Source organism: Haemaphysalis longicornis, unplaced genomic scaffold (assembly GCF_048455015.1).
Source record: "Haemaphysalis longicornis isolate Haplotype H1 unplaced genomic scaffold, Haemaphysalis longicornis Haplotype H1 scaffold_1, whole genome shotgun sequence".
In the NCBI taxonomy this organism is placed as follows: Eukaryota; Metazoa; Arthropoda; class Arachnida; order Ixodida; family Ixodidae; genus Haemaphysalis; species Haemaphysalis longicornis.
In genome coordinates, this window is record NW_027526203.1 from 73,999,465 (window position 1) to 74,016,760 (window position 17,296).

General features: G+C 49.6%; 1 protein-coding gene and 1 pseudogene across 1 annotated transcript; both read right to left on the reverse strand.

Moving 5' to 3' along the window:
* Positions 1 to 1,455: 1,455 nt before the first annotated feature.
* LOC144179678 (26S proteasome regulatory subunit 6A pseudogene) lies at positions 1,456 to 15,335 on the reverse strand (annotated as a pseudogene).
* Positions 15,336 to 15,525: 190 nt separating this feature from the next.
* LOC144179780 (26S proteasome regulatory subunit 6A-like) lies at positions 15,526 to 16,479 on the reverse strand. The gene is made up of 2 exons (XM_077708244.1): positions 15,928 to 16,479; positions 15,526 to 15,822 (listed from the first exon to the last, which is right to left on the reverse strand). The coding sequence occupies exons 1-2, from the start codon at positions 16,477 to 16,479 to the stop codon at positions 15,526 to 15,528; spliced, it is 849 nt and encodes a 282-aa protein (XP_077564370.1).
* Positions 16,480 to 17,296: the final 817 nt, after the last annotated feature.

The window sequence follows — 17,296 nt, forward strand, 5'->3', positions numbered from 1 at the left end:
CCTCTAGTTGCATTTGACCGCATCACTTGAATGCTAACGTGCAGTTAACGCCCTGAAAATTGTTGTATTGTTGGCCCGTATTTCAAGGGACGTTGGCCCGTATTTCAAGTTTTCAAGGAACGTTCAACAGCGGGCGAAGCCGTAGCCGTGGGAGTGCGTTTTACGTGTACTAAGGACAACTGCATAGAAATTTCCGTGACTTCCTGGAACTGCCGTGTCCGTTCTTTCGAGCGCTGACTTTGTTTATTTACGGCTAGAGCATCATACGCCTGAAAAGTAGAACAATACGGTGCTCTCTATATCGAAAGGCTGGCCAAACTCCCGTTCCGCGCTCCACCATGTCACAGCAGCAACAAAAGAAGCCTTGCTTCACTGCACTGTCGGAAGTCGAAAATTGTCTGCCGCCCGTGCCAGGTAACTCCTTCTCTCCACGCACCCCTCTCCTACCGCTCCTGTTGTGACGGATGGCAATTGCTTCAATGCAATTCAATTTTCCCCCTTCAGACTGCTCGCGCGTCATCTGTTTGACAGCGCGTGTCCTTCTCTTTATCTTTTGTCTCTTGTCAAGCTTGGCACACTATCTGAGGGAGCTCTCTTCTTTTCGTGCTCGCTTTTACCTCGCACAAGCAGGAGCCTTTCTGGGCCATTTTTAAGGCGTTTTTTTTTTTTTCACTTGCTATCGTAAAAACCAGCCCAACGTGTATTATTGCCTAAAAGGACCTGGCTACTCCCAAATATGTACAGTAATGTACAAATGAAACGCGAACATGGAAATATTAACCGAAACACACAAAAAGCGTGATTTTTTTCAATAACAGACAAAATGACGAATGGTTTAGTAATAAAAACCAAATTATGATACCTTGCTTTCTATATATACCAATTGCGCGCCATTATTGCATCTCAATGAACAGTATTTTTCAATTCTGCGTTTTCTGGTTCGCATTCTCGTGTTCGCATTTCATTTGTTCATGTACTTTTTGCCTCCAATATCCCTGAGGTTTCCTTCGCATTAAATTATGCGTACATGCATGACGTACGCCTGAGGTTCTAGTTGGAATGGTTCTGCCAACATATACTTTTTTTGGTGAATTGCGTGAACTTTTCGGTGTAATATTGAATAGACACAGACAGACAGAGAGACAGACAGACAGACAGACAGACAGACAGACAGACAGACAGACAGACAGACAGACCAATATTTTTGCGTTTATACGTTCCTAAGAAAGAATATATCCCCGTTAAAAGCAGCCCAAGACGACAGCCACTCACTAAATAAGATCGTTTGTTTTTGTCGGAAAAAGCATTCACTGCACCCAAGCATATATATATAGCTAACATTCTGCCCCTTCATGGCAGAGTCCGTGAAGCCCTCCTGGGTAACCTTGCCGTCGTCACGCCACATGGCCATCAGCCGGCATCGACGTAAACTGACTTGCACTGCGTCCCATCGAATTAGTTGGTGCAACGCGCCAGATCCTGGAAGCCAGCCTCCGTGTCGAATTTCATCTTGCGTAAGTGGATCTTCATGATGCGCGTACAGGAGTCTGCATTGGCATGCGGGAGCTCCATTGACCTGTCCAGTCGACACCACGTCAGCAGGGCCGAGCGAGGACCTCCAGCCTAGTCTGTTGCCACCATCACTGACGTCCGCACTCGAGCTGAGCCAGTCCAGCAGGCTGAGCAGCTCCAGCATGGTGCGCTGCACCTCCCTGTCGCCGGCCTTCTCCGAGTCGAAGCGCTCGTTGCCGATGGCATCGAGCCCGCCATTGAATGTTATGGCGGGCGTCCTCTGCTTGGCCGGGGCGAACGCGTTCCTCACCAGCTTGGCTCCTTCGCCGATGGATATCTGACCCAACGGGGAGCCCACGGTTTTGAGGAAGGTTGACTTGGTCTGCGTCGCGCAAGCCCGAGCCAAGACGGCCTTGCCGGTTTCGTGGGGCCAGGAAAGCAGCCCTCCTTCCTCCAATGGCGTCATTCCGGGGTACGCGAACCTCTCTTTGTGCGTCATAGGCATCACTATAGCCACGGTGTCGTCCAGGTCTTGGGACTGTCTGTCGAGACCCCCGATGTCGCTGTACTGCTCCGAGAGCCGCTCGTCAACTTGGATAGCTTTGACGTTCGAGTCACATTCTGGCGGCAGTGTCTGGTGGATGACGAAGGAGCCCTTGTTGAGGCCGGGACGCAGCTTATCGTCATGCAGTGGGCCGACGAAGGGCGAGCAGTAGGTCTGGCGTGTGAAAGATTTGATCACGGCGCCCTCACCCTTTCGCTTTGATTCGATGTCTGCGCGGGCGCCGACCTCACCGCCCCGTTCCAGCGGGTCGACGTGGAGCAGCTCGACAATGCTTGACACTAGGTTCGGCAGCGCCTCGTTGGCCTTGATCCTGTCGTTGTTCTCCTTGATATTACGCTTCCGTGCTTAGACCCCGTCCGTTAATAGCACTATTTCGCTTTTAATGAACTTTACTTGGTCATCTGGCATCTCCGACTTGCAAATAACTTTCTCCGTGGACGTCTTCGACACGTCCTCTCCCAAAGCTGCATCTGCGTACTACACCAACGCTGAAAAGTCGGCCATTATGCCCAACTGCCACGGGGCCCGGCTTCCTGGAATTGATGTCGCTGCCAGTGCCGTCCCCGGAGCATGGAAACCAGGCTAACAAAAGAGAAGGAAGACGACTAACGACAAAAACATCAGCGACCCAAAGAAAGGCTGCAGACGCTTTCCAAGCACGTGGTGGGCATGTCTACTTCTTTTTGCCTTTTACGTGCGCCGCTTCACGTTTTGCTGCGGCCATTGGCTCGTGGTGGTATGCGTACGCGCACGTTACGTCACCGTGAAGGGTTTTTTTTTCTTTTCTTCTGTGTCGTACCTCTGTCCTGATTTGTCCTTTGTTTTCCTGTTACCTATACCCTGTGGCGCATTAAAAAAATGACGCATTAAAAAAAAAAAAGCCTGAGTGAGCCTGCATCAGATGGCACCCGAGCATTGCGAACGCGGGAAAATTAAACTGAATGAGCAAACTGATTGCATTCATCAAGGGAGGAGCGAAAGGAGAGGGGAAGAAGCGTGACTAGTGGGAATGGAGAGAGTGGAGAGGCAGTTGGGGAGAGTGGCGTATTTCGGCGACATCTGCAGCGAAGCAATCAGACACCCGGTGGTTTTTTGTATTCTGGGGTTCAGCGTGCCGAAGTTACACCTCGGCTATGAGGCGCGCCGCAGTGGATGGCTCAGGATTACTTTAGACCACCCGGGGATGTTTACCGTGCGCCTAAATCTCCACACACGGGCGCTCGCGCTTTTCGCCTACATCTGAAAACCACCCACCGTGGCCGTGATCGAACCCGCGTCCTGGGGCTCAGCAGCACAACGCAGTAGCCACTAAGGCTTGCAATCATTTACTGCAATCAATTAAGAAGTAACTACCCAATTACGTTCTGTAAAAAACATCTGATGGGTACCGGTTACTCTTCAGGTCGAGAAACGTGTAACAATATGTAGATGCTTTTGCAGTAACGTGTACAGCGCAGCTTAAACCAGAAATAGGGGCTTAGTTTTCTGTTTTCATATAATGTGAGGAATGTCACAGGAGCTGCGATGCTCCTGCCGTCCAAGTAATGGTCCATGTGAGTAGCTAAAGTACTCACCCTCAGTCTGCAGAAACATCGTGTTGACTGACCCGCGGTGTCGAAGAGTGCTTCCGGACTGGAAGCGAACCACTCCGGTTTTCGAATGTTTTTTTCTTCTTCCTGTTTCATTGGGGGGAATGGAGGGTAGCACTTTATGTGCCAACCTTCAAGATAAACTTCTGAACTTTTCCCCTTAGTATGCTTGTCTGCTTGATTGTGGGTGAGCTGCTTCCGCCCCCTCGTGTTATGTGCTGGCACGCCATTTTATATTTTGAACTGAACCTTCAGGGTTATTCCTTGGCGAAGGGTGTTGTCGATTTAGGGGGTTACAAAACATAATGAGCTTCGACAATGCGGGCACGAACGTTTAAAAATACGCTTGTTAAAAGTGCAATAGGCTGTTTACTCAAGCGTTTACTTGTTTACTCAAGCATTTCTACAACAACTTACACCTTCATTGATAGGCGCTTGCTGAAAGATTTGAACTGGACAAATAAAACCCTGAAGAATTCATAACCTGTTTTTGTAAATGCCAGATCTCTGGAAGACTCGATATTTAAAGGGAAAATCTTTGTGCGCGCTTTGAGAGTTTTCTTTCATGCAAAACTACAACGTTTGCGGGGAGGCGATTACCGCATTAGCCAGGTTTTCTAGTTGTGCTTAGCAAAACAAGCTCGCAAGGCGTCAAGAAAATCCGGCGTAACTCGGTCATCTTCACCGCAATTATGTGCTATCCGGAAATATCATTGCCACAATGAACCCTATATTTACTAACTTAAAAATTTAGGCACCTACCATTCCCATGACACTACTTGGGAGTCATCTTAACCCCATTTCTAACTTTTGGAACCGCGTAATTAGATACCAGAACCAGAATCTTACATTATTCTTCCTCCAATAAAAATACTTCCCTACCCAACTTATGTCCGGCCTAGCTACAATCATCTATAGAGTTTTTCCATTTTCGACTCTCACCAACCCCTACCCGACTGACAACCTCCGCGGTTTATGAACCTGACCGTATAAGAGTTAATCTCCTATGCTTACCGCTACCGTACAAGTGTTCCGGCCTTTAAAGCAGAACTTTCACCGCCCGGCTTCGCCTTTCTCGCGAACACTTTCGCTTCGTGCCTCCCGGAGATCAATACAGACGACCAACTCACCCTATTTCCCGCCCTAGTCCTCCAAACGCAGTTGTTTCTGCTCCGGGCGTACCGAGATAGAACTGAGCTGGGCAATGAAGTAACCATACATAACCGGGATATAATGTCTCCGTGGGAACGCTGAGGAAACGATGTGCAAATGAAATATATTTTTTTAAAGGACATCTTAAACATTCTGCGGATAGAGGATTTTTAACACCACATGCTATAGCTTTACAAAACTGTTTATGTTCGACTCTTGAAGCAATAAGTCATGCTGTTTGTAACTAGGCAGTTCAACTAAGATGAGCTAGCTGGTTTCAAGCATTTCACGGAGCTAATGTTTAGGTGTTCTTACCCGCCCCTCTTACATTTTAGATGCGGAAACATCCCGAGATGGGAATAACCAACATACTACACCATCGGTGCGCTTCCAACTACCTGACGGACCTGACCTCCACCCGCTCCTGCAGGATAACCTGGATCGTCCGGTCGTTGGGTTTGTTAGTGTTACAGGTGCTACGTTTCTTCAAATGTTTAATGCGCGCATGAGCAACATTGTTTTACCCTGTCACTGGTTATTGCTCTAAACATATACCTAGAAATTACATAGGCGGCAAGGAATTAAGGTCCCAGAAACAACACAAGCGTCAGTCGACCGTCGCCCGCTATACTCCAGAAAGAGTCAGTGTTTGAGCTGATTCTGGAGTGATCCGAATTTTTTTTTTTTTCTGGATGGGGGGGGGGGGGGCGCGAAGTGCGGTAGAGGAGAAGAGACTACATGATGGCGCTGGCTGTTGCGCCTAGATTTCATTCGAACCGCGGGAGGACTATTGGGGAAATCCGTCCACCACCTCTTTTACTCTACGACAATATCATCGAGGTTGCTGAATTTCAGCGAATTCAGCCGCCGCATTAGTTCATGTGTAGATTCATTTGCATACAATAGTAAATAAAGAGATGCAGGCAAGAAGAAATGGTGCACCTCTTGTGCTCCGTCCTTTATAGTGTCTCCCCCCTTATTACTACAATAGGAAGTTTAAAAAAAAATGTTATTCCGCCTGGTTCAGTGCCTTGCGTCGCGATATCACTGTTAGCAATAGGTTTGACGAGGGGGGGGGGGGGGAGGGGGCGCATGCGCCTTATTGAACACAGCAGTGGCCATTCCAACGAACATAGCAGTTGACCTCGTATGTCACGTGTTTTTTTCTTTCTTCGCTTATTCTCGCGCTAACTTTTCTTCCCCAGACATTTATGCTGAGAAAGTTGCGAGGACATGCAGCGCGACAATACAACTTCCGACCAAGCAAGGGAGAAAGGATTCTAGCAGACGGGCAAGCAAACGAGTGGTTCCGATTAGGCTGTCTCCTTCCTCTGTCTTTTTTTATTACTGCAAAGCAGTATATGTCTAACCCCCCCCCTGTTTTTATTCCGATGTCATCGATTTACGCCGCTCCGAGGCTCCTCCTCACCACCGCTGACACGTCTTTCACAACTATTTTCCCCCTCGCCTCCACCGATGCCCCTTTGGCAAGTTGCGCAGTCGGAAGCTAACGGCGGTAGTGCGGTCATCAGAAGATTGCGAAAAAAAATTCCCCGCATTTCCCCGAGGGGAAGAATGTGAAAGTGCGAATGCACGAGTTGAATTTGCGCGGTTCGGTAATGTTCGCGAAAGAGAGATCACACACACACACACAACTGCAAAGAAAGAAAGATGCATTTATTCACAGACACCTATTTGTGTTGCCGTTGTACTTGATTACTAGAGCGGATCTCAGCTTTGAAATTTCGTGTCAGTACTCCTTTAAGCGGGTGCATTAGCCCTTCTCACGCCCGATTCCTGGCCAATCCCCCACGTGGGTATGTGCCATGTCAGCGGCCAGGCAGCGCGCGCCCATCTCCCCCCCGTTGCCGAGGAAGACGAGGAGATTCCTGGCCAATCCCCCACGTGGGTATGTGCCATGTCAGCGGCCAGGCAGCGCGCGCCCATCTCCCCCCGTTGCCAAGGAAGACGAGGAGCGCGCGCACCCGCAGCTGTTGCTATGCGGACGGCGGCGGACGCTTCAGGCTCGCTTAAGAAGTGTATTCGCACTTAATAAGCAGAAGCACGGATGGGCGTCGATATTGCACAGACGATTACTATACTGCCTAATATGAAACTTGTGTGCAGTTCGGGCTGCAGTTTCTTCGGTGACAGCGCATTTCTAGTGCGTCTCAGGAAGCGTTCACGTGATCAGCAAAAGCACGGCGACGTGCGCTGCCCTGCTGCTACCACGCAGAGCGCCGCCGCCGACGGCCAGCATGTTGCAAATCGTGTTTGAACCTCCCGCGCGAATATCACGTGGTTCCGATTAGCCCCGCACAAGGCAACAGCGAACATGTTGTTGCACATCGTGTTTGAACCTCCCACGCATAGAGAGAGAAAGAGTTGCTTTATCAGAAGAGAAACGAAACTTGACTCAGCCGATAACTGCCTCTCGGGTTGAGGGCACCTCAATCAAGACTGAGTCTAGGAAGAGGATAGAAAGGAAAGAGGGTGGACAGAAAAAGGTAGAAAAGGAGAATAAGACAACGGTTCACAAGCCGCGCAGCATGGACAGTACTCACGGCATCATAGCCGGTCCGAGAGTCCCGTGTCTTTTAAAAAGTCCAGCAGGGCTCGGAACGCTTTTTCGCGATTTGATTTATAACAATCCGGGAACAACAGGTTTGATGAGGTGCATGAAGGCAGTCCCAGTTTCGCATACGACGCTCTCAGCACTGATCGAGCCTGCGAATGTTGTGGACACTCGCACAGTGCATGCGCGAGTGTCTCTATTGCAGGACAGTGTGGGCAGGCGGGTGAACTGGAGATGTCAAGCCTGTGACTTCTTTCCGCGCAGCGGTGACAGCCGATTCGCAGACGAAGAAGGAGAGCACGGTCAGCTCGGGTCAGTCCCCTCGAAGGAAGCGCGTGCGGTGGCCTGCCGGATGCAACTCGGGAGTCAGGATGCATGGCTTGGAGGTCCCTTCGGATAAGGTACCGCGCGACGTCCAGGGGCCTGATTGCCCCACTCATCGAAGTGTATGGATGATGCGCTTCTTTTGCCAGACGATCAGCCTCCTCATTTCCCTTGATGCCTACGTGAGCAGGTAGCCATTGGAGATGAATGCTAAGGCCTCTGGTGCTGAGGCTGTGCAGTTTGCTGGCAAGACTTTGCACAGCGAGACAGCTGAGGTGGGCCCGGTCGAGCCTCAGGAGAGCAGCCTTCGAATCTGAGATGATGGCTACTTTCCGGTTGGTGAGGTTATGCTCGCACTCCTTAATGATGTCCGCAGCCAAGTGAAGGCCTGCTATTTCTGCCGTTGTGGAGCTGCTGGCCACTGGCAGGCGGCATTGCCTGGCTGAAGCGAAGGCAGGCGCGATGGATGCTGCAGCCGCCACCCCCTTGTCTGGAAACACGGACCCATCGCTGAATATCAGCACGTGTCCCTCAAGGTTCTCCAGGCAGGCCGTTGCTTCATGCCTTAATTCACAGAGTGGAGTTATCCTTTTGAGGTCACGTGCGGTAGAGTTGCACTTATGGTGATCTTACTCGTCACGTGGGGTGGAGGAGGTATGATGTGATCCGTCGGGGGCTGGCCGATCACCGTTTCGAAGGTACGGACAATCATACCCATTCGAGAATGAGGTCGTTCTCGTAGCCGTGCGAGGAGGGCGCCTCCGTCTGGTGCCCTATGGAGCCGCTCGACGTGATTGAGAGCTCGCCCACGCATATGCCACGTGGTTTGGATTACCGGAGAATGGAAGAGCGTCAAGGGAAAGTGTCAGGGGGAGGGCGCTCCTTGGTGGTGGCGACCCATGAAACATGTGGGAGGGAAAGGCAGAGAGAGAGATGACGCAGTAGCCGCACGTGTCGCACTCCTCTTCACCATTCGCTAGACACTCCTCTCCATTTTCTTTCTTTCGTCGTTGCTGCGTTCGCTCACTCGGTTACGCGGCGATAAACAGACGCCGCTCCCGCATAGCCCAGCAACGGCTGCCGAACAGCTGCCCCCTAAAACGACCGAAACCAGCCGTCGCCGTTTCCACTCAAATTCACTTCGCCAATTAGCTGCGAATCGCTCCCGATAGAAGAGAAACTTCCCCAGTTGGAACGCTTTCTTGACCTTGTATTTCTTTATAAGCTTGAAAGGCCTTCCGAGCGACATTTTCGCCGGTGTCTTTCACGCCTAAGTATGCGCCATCACCGGTTGCCGGTTTATGCGTGCACGGTTTGAGGGCAGAAAAAGGGGCGTGTACGCTCAGCTAAGCTTCATGCCAGTACCGATAAAATGCTAGTTGTGCTGGTATTTACATGTCGAAATTACATGGCTCAATGCGGTTAGTCGGCTGCCTTCCTCAATCGAGTGGTTCAGCTGTGGATTGATGTGTTATACAGACATCTTACACACACAGTAAGATACATACGAGGGGGAAGGAAAACGGAAGGCCACATGTTTGTACGCGAGAATAGAGCTCAAGGGCTTCGTTTTAAATCGTAATAAGACGGATGCATGCCGTTTGTTTGGAGGAAGAACAGCAAGCATTGAAGTGTTGGCCCGAACACAAGCGCGAATGGGTGCAAAAACTACGGAGAGCAGATGGCACCGCCGTTACCGCCTCAAGTTCAACTCGTGGAGTAGCGGCGAATTCCTCATGGATGAACAGCAAATTGCCCGCTTGGAACGCCACCGTGAGCCAATATAACTTCTTCAGGGGGCTTTCAGGGGATAATTTCGACGGCGTACGTCTGTCACTTCTAAGCACGCGCACATGACCCGTTGCCGGTTTATGCGTGCGAAGGTTTGTAGGGGAGAATGGTGGGAAGGAGGAGAGGAGGCAAGCACGCGCAGCTATAGGTTTCATGCTCGTACTCATGGATGGTCTGTTGTGCTTGCTGGTGCGAGATCTAAACACGGACGTTAAACGGCCCAATGGCACCTGACAGGAGTCCTTAGTGGTAGAGCAGATTGGGTTTGTGTGGTAGGCTACAGATTACCGATGAAAGACTGGTATCGTGATCTATGGACGTAAAAAATGCCATGTCACGCAGTTCGGCTGGCTGAGGCGTGAAATGACGTCATTCTTTAAAGTTATTGCGAGAGTTGCGGGAACAGTCTGAACTCGGCCTTACACAAACAGTAAGATGCTTAAGACGCGGGAAGGACTAGGCAGTTCCATGTTTATCTGCAAGAACAAAGCTTGGATCCGTCAGGGGTTCATTCAGCTAATTGGAAACGAAATATGCTCCATCGCAAATTACGATAAACGTGTTTTGTTTAGTGCACTCCGTGCAGCTGCGTCCAGCTTTGCAGCTCATCCTGCTTCACAGAGAGGAAAGGCACTAATTTTTTCCGTTCACCTCACACGCGATAATTCATCATCATCGTCGTAGAACGTTAACTTTCCTGCAGGGCGTATTGGCGTAAAACGACGTAAGTGATGACACTAATGTTTCGCTTTAAAACCTGCACAAGGCAACACCTTGCCGCAATTGAAACACAGTGACAGGTCACAGCAGTGTCGTCGCCTTTGACAACACACAAATTAGAACCTGAACACACATAACCCACATTGGCCACAGCTGTAAAGAGTAAATAAAGAACGCATTAGTGATCCGATGGGGTTCGAACCCAACTCTTCACGGTAGCAGCGCAATGCGCTACTACTGAGCTATTTATGCATATTTCCAGCGGTATAGGACAAGGACTGACACTGTTTTCGTAGACATCCTTTCTTTGTCGCACACACCCACTTTGGGGATTGTCCAGGAATCGAGCGTCTTCAGGGGCTAACGTGCCCGCTTCATGTAATTCGCGGAACCATGATTTGAAAATGTAAAGTTTTAAAGTTTTTAGAATAGTGTGTGCCGTCAGACACCGGAATGTGGAGACACGTGAGTAGAGCAGTGCACACCGGCTGCGCAGAACCGTCATTCCAGGGAAGCTGGAACGTGTGTCAGTGTGTTGGCTGACGAAATTCGCGCCGTAAGGCGGGGAAACGAAAGCGAAGAAAGAGCCTCAAAAAAGTTGATGACAATTATGTCCAGGCTTCCCCTTTCAAAGCATGCAAGAAGGCTTAAGTGTTTCTAGGAATTTTTTGTTGCTGTTACGCGAATTTTCCGAGCAGTTCGGCAATGTTTCGAGCAATTCGGCATGGACAACGCCGGATCTCTCGAATCAAGAGGCGTATGATGCCTTCGCCTTAATTAACATTGATCTAGTGCCTCAAACACGGGAAAGGAGGCAAGAAATTGCGGCTAATTGTTAGGCAGTTGTATTTTGTATACGTAAAAGGTACGCCTGCGGTCACGCCACCGCTCGCAGTTCAACTTTATACTGAAAACTCCTCCGCTCTCCTCGCGTGACCTTGGCTTCTTCGCTATCGAACTGCGTGAGCGCTCACGCTAGGAGGCGCTAATTTTTGCGGCCCATTGAGGGATTAAGAGCTCGCCTTGCCATCAGGGAGAAAGGGCGAGGGGATGTCAGTTAATCAGCACCGATGGTCCACAGCACGGCGTTTTTTTCGCGCTTCAGCTGTACGAAATATCGACTAGTACCCCAACAACGGGTGCCGTTAAAAAACTTACGCAAGGTGACAACCACTCAACGAATCAATCGTTTAATTAATAAGAGGAAAAGCTTTGAGTTCACTCAAACATATATATATATATATATATATATATTATCATCATCATCACCAGCCTGTCTACGCCCACTGCAGGGCAAAGGCCTCTCCCATTATTCTCCAATTACCTCGGTCCTGTGCCAACTGTGACCAATTTATCCCCGCAAGCTTCTTGATCTCATCTGCCCATCTAACTTTCTGCCGCCCCCTGCAACGCTTGCCTTCTCTAGGGATCCACTCTGTTAACCTTAATGACCAGCGGTTATCTTGCCTTCGCATTACATGCCCTGCCCAAGTCCATTTCTTCTTAATTTCTACTAATATGTCTTTAACACCAGTTTGCTCCCTGACCCACTCCGCTCTCTTCTTGCCCCTTAATGTTACACCTATCATTTTCCGCTCCATTGCCCGCTGAATCGTTCTCAATTTAAGTTGAACCCTCTTAGTGAGCCTCCAAGTTTCTGCCCCGTAGGTGAGTACCGGTAAGATGCAGCTGTCATACACTTTCTTCTTCAACGACAATGGTAGGCTGCTATTCATTATCTGATAATGTCTGCCATATGCACCCCACCCCATTCTGATCCTTCTAATTATCTCTGCCTCATGGTTGGGATCTGGGGTCACAACTTGGCCTAAGTATATATATTCGCTTACCACTTCCACTGCCTCGCCATCTATCTCAAACTGCTGTGCTGTCCCGAGGTTATTGATCATTACTTTAGTTTTCTGCATATTAATTTTCAGGCCCACGGTTCTACTCTGTTCGCCCAGTGCGGAAAGCATGCTTTACAATTCGTCCCCCGAGTTACTTAGCAAGGCAACGTCATCAGCAAATCTGAGGTTACTGAGGTATTCTCCATTAACCCTTACTCCCACCTGTTCCCAATCCAACGTTCTGAATACTTCTTGTAAGCATGATGTGAATAACATTGGAGAGATTGTGTCTCCTTGTCTGACATCCTTCCTTATAGGTATTTTACTGCTCTCCTTATGGAGGATGATGGTAGCTGTAGACCCATTATAGATATCCTCTAGTATTCTTACATAATGCTCATCTACCCCCTGGTTCCGTAATGCCTGAATGACTGCTAGGGTTTCGACCGAGTCAAATGCTTTCTCATAATCTATGAAGGCTATATATAGGGGTTGAGTATACTCAGCGCACTTCTCTATCACCTGATTGATCGTGTGAATATGGTCCATTGTTGAATAACCTTTACGGAACCCTGCTTGTTCTTTAGGTTGACTGAAATCTAAGGTTGCAGAGATTCGGTTAGCGATTACCTTGGTAAATACCTTGTAGACGACTGACAGTAAGCTGATCGGCCTGTAGTTTCTTTCAAGTCCTTCATGTCGCCTTTCTTATGGATTAGGATGATGTTCGCGTTGTTCCAAGATTCCGGTACCATTGCGGTCATTAGGCATTGCGTATACAGGTTTGCCAGTTTTTCAAGTACAATTTCTCCGCCATCCTTCAAGAGGTCTGCTGTTATGTGATCCTCACCAGGTGCTTTTCCCCCTTTCATTTCTTTCAAAGCCTTCCTTACTTCTTCGGTCGTTACTGGTGGGATGTCTATCTCCTCTGAACTACTGTCTCGTTCGGCATTATCCTGTATGTCCCGGCTACTGTACAGATCCCTATAGAACTCCTCGGCCACTGTGACTATTTTATCCCTATTTGTGATGACATTGCCTTGCGTATCCTTAAGTGCATACATCTGATTTTTCCCCACGCCAAAACGTCTCTTTACTGCTTTCAGGCTACCTCCGTTCTTTACAGCGTATTCGATCCTCTCCATATTATACTTCCGTATGTCAGCTGTCTTGCGCTTATTGATTAACTTCGAGAGCTCTGCTAGTTCTATTCTGTCAGCTGCGGTAGAGATTCTCATGGTTTGCCGTTTCCTGATTAGATCTTTCGTCTCCTGTGAAAGTTTACCAGTATCCTGTCTAGCCATAGTGCCCCCGACTTCTACTGCACACTCCGTGAGAATGCGTGTAAGGTTGTCGCTGGCTTCCTGTGTCGTAAGCTCGGCTTCCTCGTTAAGGGCGGAATATCGGTTCTGCAGCGCGATCCTGAATTCTTCTACTTTACGTCTTACTGTTTGCTCATTTATCTGCTTCTTTCGTACTAGCTTGTTGCGGTCCCTCCTCAACTCTAGCCTAATTCGAGATCTTACCATACGGTGGTCACTACACCTTACCCTTCGGAGCACTTCCACATCCTGCACGACGCCAGGGTTATCGCATAATATGAAGTCTATTTCATTTTTGTGGTCCCCATTCGGGCTCCTCCAGGTCCACTTCCGACTCTCCCGTTTACAGAAGAAGGTATTCATTATGCGTAGGTTATTCCGTTCTGTAAACTCAACTAGTAGGTCCCCCCTGCTATTTCTACAGCCCAGACCATAGTTCCCAACTGCCTTGTCTCCAGCCTGATTCTTGCCTACTTTAGCATTGAAGTCCCCCATAACTACAGTATACTGCGTTTTTACTTTAGCCATTGCCGATTCCACATCTTCATAGAAGCGTTCCACTACTTGGTCGTCGTGGCTGGATGTGGGCGCGTAGCCCTGCACCACCTTGAGCTTGTACCTCTTATTGAGCTTAATTACAAGAGCTGCTACCCTTTCGTTAATGCTGTAGTATTCGTCTATGTTGCCAGCTATGCTTTTATTGACTAGAAATCCCACTCCCAGTTCTCTTCTGTCCTCTAGACCACGGTAACATAAGACGTGTCCATTTTTCAGCACCGTAAAGGCTTCGCCTGCCCTCCTAACCTCGCTAAGCCCTATTACATCCCATTTAATGCCCTCTAATTCCTCGAACAACACCTCGAGACTTGCTTCGCTAGATAAGGTTCGCACGTTAAACGTTGCCAGGTTCAGATTCCATTCCATGGAATCTGAGCCAGGTTCAGATTCCATGTATATATATATATATATATATACAGAAAGAAATGCCGGCAGTCTACAACGCCAAAGAAGGCATAGGGGAACGGTTAAACTATTTTTTACATTATTTTTTATTAATTACGTGAGAAAGAAAGAAAGCGTCAGATACAGTTGTAGTAAATATAAATACCCCAGAACGTTAGGGAGAGCACAGTCGCCCAGATAGCCGAATTGGTAAGGCATTCGAGATCTAATCGAAAGGCGTGGGTTCGGTCCCCACTCTGGGCGCGTTTTTCTTTCTTTCTCACGTAATTAATAAAAAATAATGTAAAAAATAGTCTAACCGTTCCCCTATGCCTTCTTTGGCGTTGTAGACTGCCGGCATTTCTTTCTGTATTTCCTAACGAGCCCCTCATTTCCAAAAAACCTATTATCATGCGAAAGCTTAGCGAGGGCCTCGGTTCTGGCAGCCTTGATGCCAAGGTAGCATAAGAGGGTTTCCCGCCAGTTACCCGCTTATGACAGGCTGTAGACGTTCGCGTCACGCCCCGGGGGTTGAAAAGAAGGTCCCCTTCTCCCCGTGTAGTCTGAGTGGCGCTGGCTACCACCCTCAAGCGTCAGATACAGTTGTAGTAAATATAAATACCTCAGAACGTGAGGGAGAGCACAGTCGCCCAGATAGCCGAATTGGTAAGGCATTCGAGATCTAATCGAAAGGCGTGGGTTCGGTCCCCACTCTGGGCGCGTGTTTTTCTTTGTTTCTCACGTAATTAATAAAAAATAATGTAAAAAATAGTCTAACCGTTCCCCTATGCCTTCTTTGGCGTTGTAGACTGTAGACTGCCGGCATTTCTTTCTGTATTTCCTAACGAGCCCCTCATTCCCAAAAAACCTATATATATATATATATATATATATATATATATATATATATATATATATATATATACGTATGTCCTGCACCTCCACGCCGGAGTCCGTGAAGACCTCGTGGGTAACCTTGTCGTCACGCCACATGGCCATCAGCCGGCCTCGACCCAGACTGACTTGCACTCTGTCCCATCGAATTCGTCGGTGCAACGCGCCAGATCCTGGAAGCCAGCCTCCGTGCTGTATTTCATCTGGCATGAGTGAGTCTGCATGATGCGGGTCTCGGCGTCCTTATCGCCATACGGGAGCTCCATCGACCTGCACAGTCGGCACCCCGTCAGCAGGGCCGGGCGAGGACCTCCAGCCTGGTGTTGCCACGCTCACTGATGCCCGCACTCGAGCTGAGCCCGTCCAGCAGGCTGATCAGCTCGAGCATGGTGCACTGCACCTCCCTGTCGCCGGCCTTCTCCGAATCGAAGCGCTCGTTGCCGATGTCATCGATCCCTCCAGTTAATATTATGGCGGGCGCCCTCTGCTTAACCGGGGCGAAGGCGTCTCTCACCATCTTGGCTCCATCGCCGATGGACATCTGTCCCAATGGGGTGCCCTCTGGTTTGAGGAATGTGGACTTGTTCTACGAGGCACAAGGGGGCCAGTTAAAGAGCCCTCCTCTTTCCATCAGTGTTATTCCGGTGTGCGGGAACTTCTCCTTGTGCGTCATGGGCAGCACTGTAGTCACGGCCTCGACCAGCTCTTGGGTCTGCTTGTCGAGATCCCCGATGATGCAGTATTGCCCCAAGGGCATCTCGTTTTCTTGAATGACCTCGGCGCGCGAGTCGTACTCTTGTGGCAGTGTCTGGAGGGTGACGAAGGAGTCCGTGCCAAGACCGGGACGCAACTTATCGTCATGCACGAGGGCGACGAAGGGCGAGGAGGAAGTCTGGCGTGTGGAAGATTTGATAACGGCGCCCCCACCCTTTCGCTTCGATTCGATGGAGGCGCTGGCGCCGTCCTTTTCGCCACGTTCCAGGGGGTCGACTTCGAGCAGCTCGACAATGCTTGACACCAGGTACCGCAGCGTCATGTTGGCCTTGATCTTGTCGTGGTTCTCCCAGATCTTCTGCTTCCGCGCGTGGATCACGTGCGGGATGCGCACAATCTCGCTTCTGATTAACTTGACTTGGTCATCTGGCCACTTGGTCTTGCAAATAACTTCTTCCGTGGACATCTTCGACACGTCCTCTCCGAAAGGTGCATCAGTGTTACTCACCAGCGCTGGAATATCGGCCATCATGCCCACCTGCCACGAGCCCCGGCTTCTTCGAAGTGATGTCGCTGCCAGCGCCGTCGCCGGAGCGTGGCAACCAGGCAAACAAAAGAGGAGACTACTAAAGAGCGAAATACCAGCGAACCAACCGAAGGCTGGAGAGGCGGTCTAAGCACGGGGCGAGCATGTCTACTCTTTTTTTTTGCCTTTCACGTGCGGCTCTTGACGCTCTGCTGCGACCATGGAAAATGATTCCGATTAGGCTGCCTCCTTCTTCTTTATTTTTTATTTCTTCCTTGAATCTACGTACCACATTCTTTTTTCAGCTGTACTTTTTGCCTTATCTGGTTCTTTTTATCAAAACAAATCTTCTTGGCCAACCCTCTGAGTGGGTATGCGCCGGGTTATGGGCCACCACCAATACCACCAAGAATGGTGGTGCGATACGGACACGCTCATAACTCCAGGCCCAACCACTTCAGCGAGCCTGCAGATGGCGGGCGAGCACTTCGAGCACGGGGAACTGAGTGAGCAAACTATAAGCCCGTATAAAAGAGACAGCGCTCGACGTCCCCGGCATTTGGCCAGCAGTGGCGACACAGTCAGCTTTAGGGGGCAACTCTTTGGCAGCCTTTACCTGGGCTTCGCGGGAGCGGCGTCTTTTTATGTCCGCATAACCGAGAGAGCGACGCAGCAGCGACGAAAGAAAGAAAAAGGAGAGCAGCGTCTAGCGAAGGGTGAAGTGGAGTACGACACGTGCGGCTACGGCGTCATTTTTCTCACTGCCTTTCCCTCACACATGTTTTATGTGTCGCCTCCAAGGAGCGCCCTCCTCCTGACA

Bases quoted from the DNA above. Each gene is read 5' to 3' on its own strand.
- LOC144179780 (XM_077708244.1), bottom strand. From the start codon at position 16,479: ATGGCCGATATTCCAGCGCTGGTGAGTAACACTGATGCACCTTTCGGA. The intron at 15,823-15,927 runs GTGACTACAGTG...TGTGCCTCGTAG, and splicing joins CCCAAGAGCTGGTCGAGGCC to AACAAGTCCACATTCCTCAA.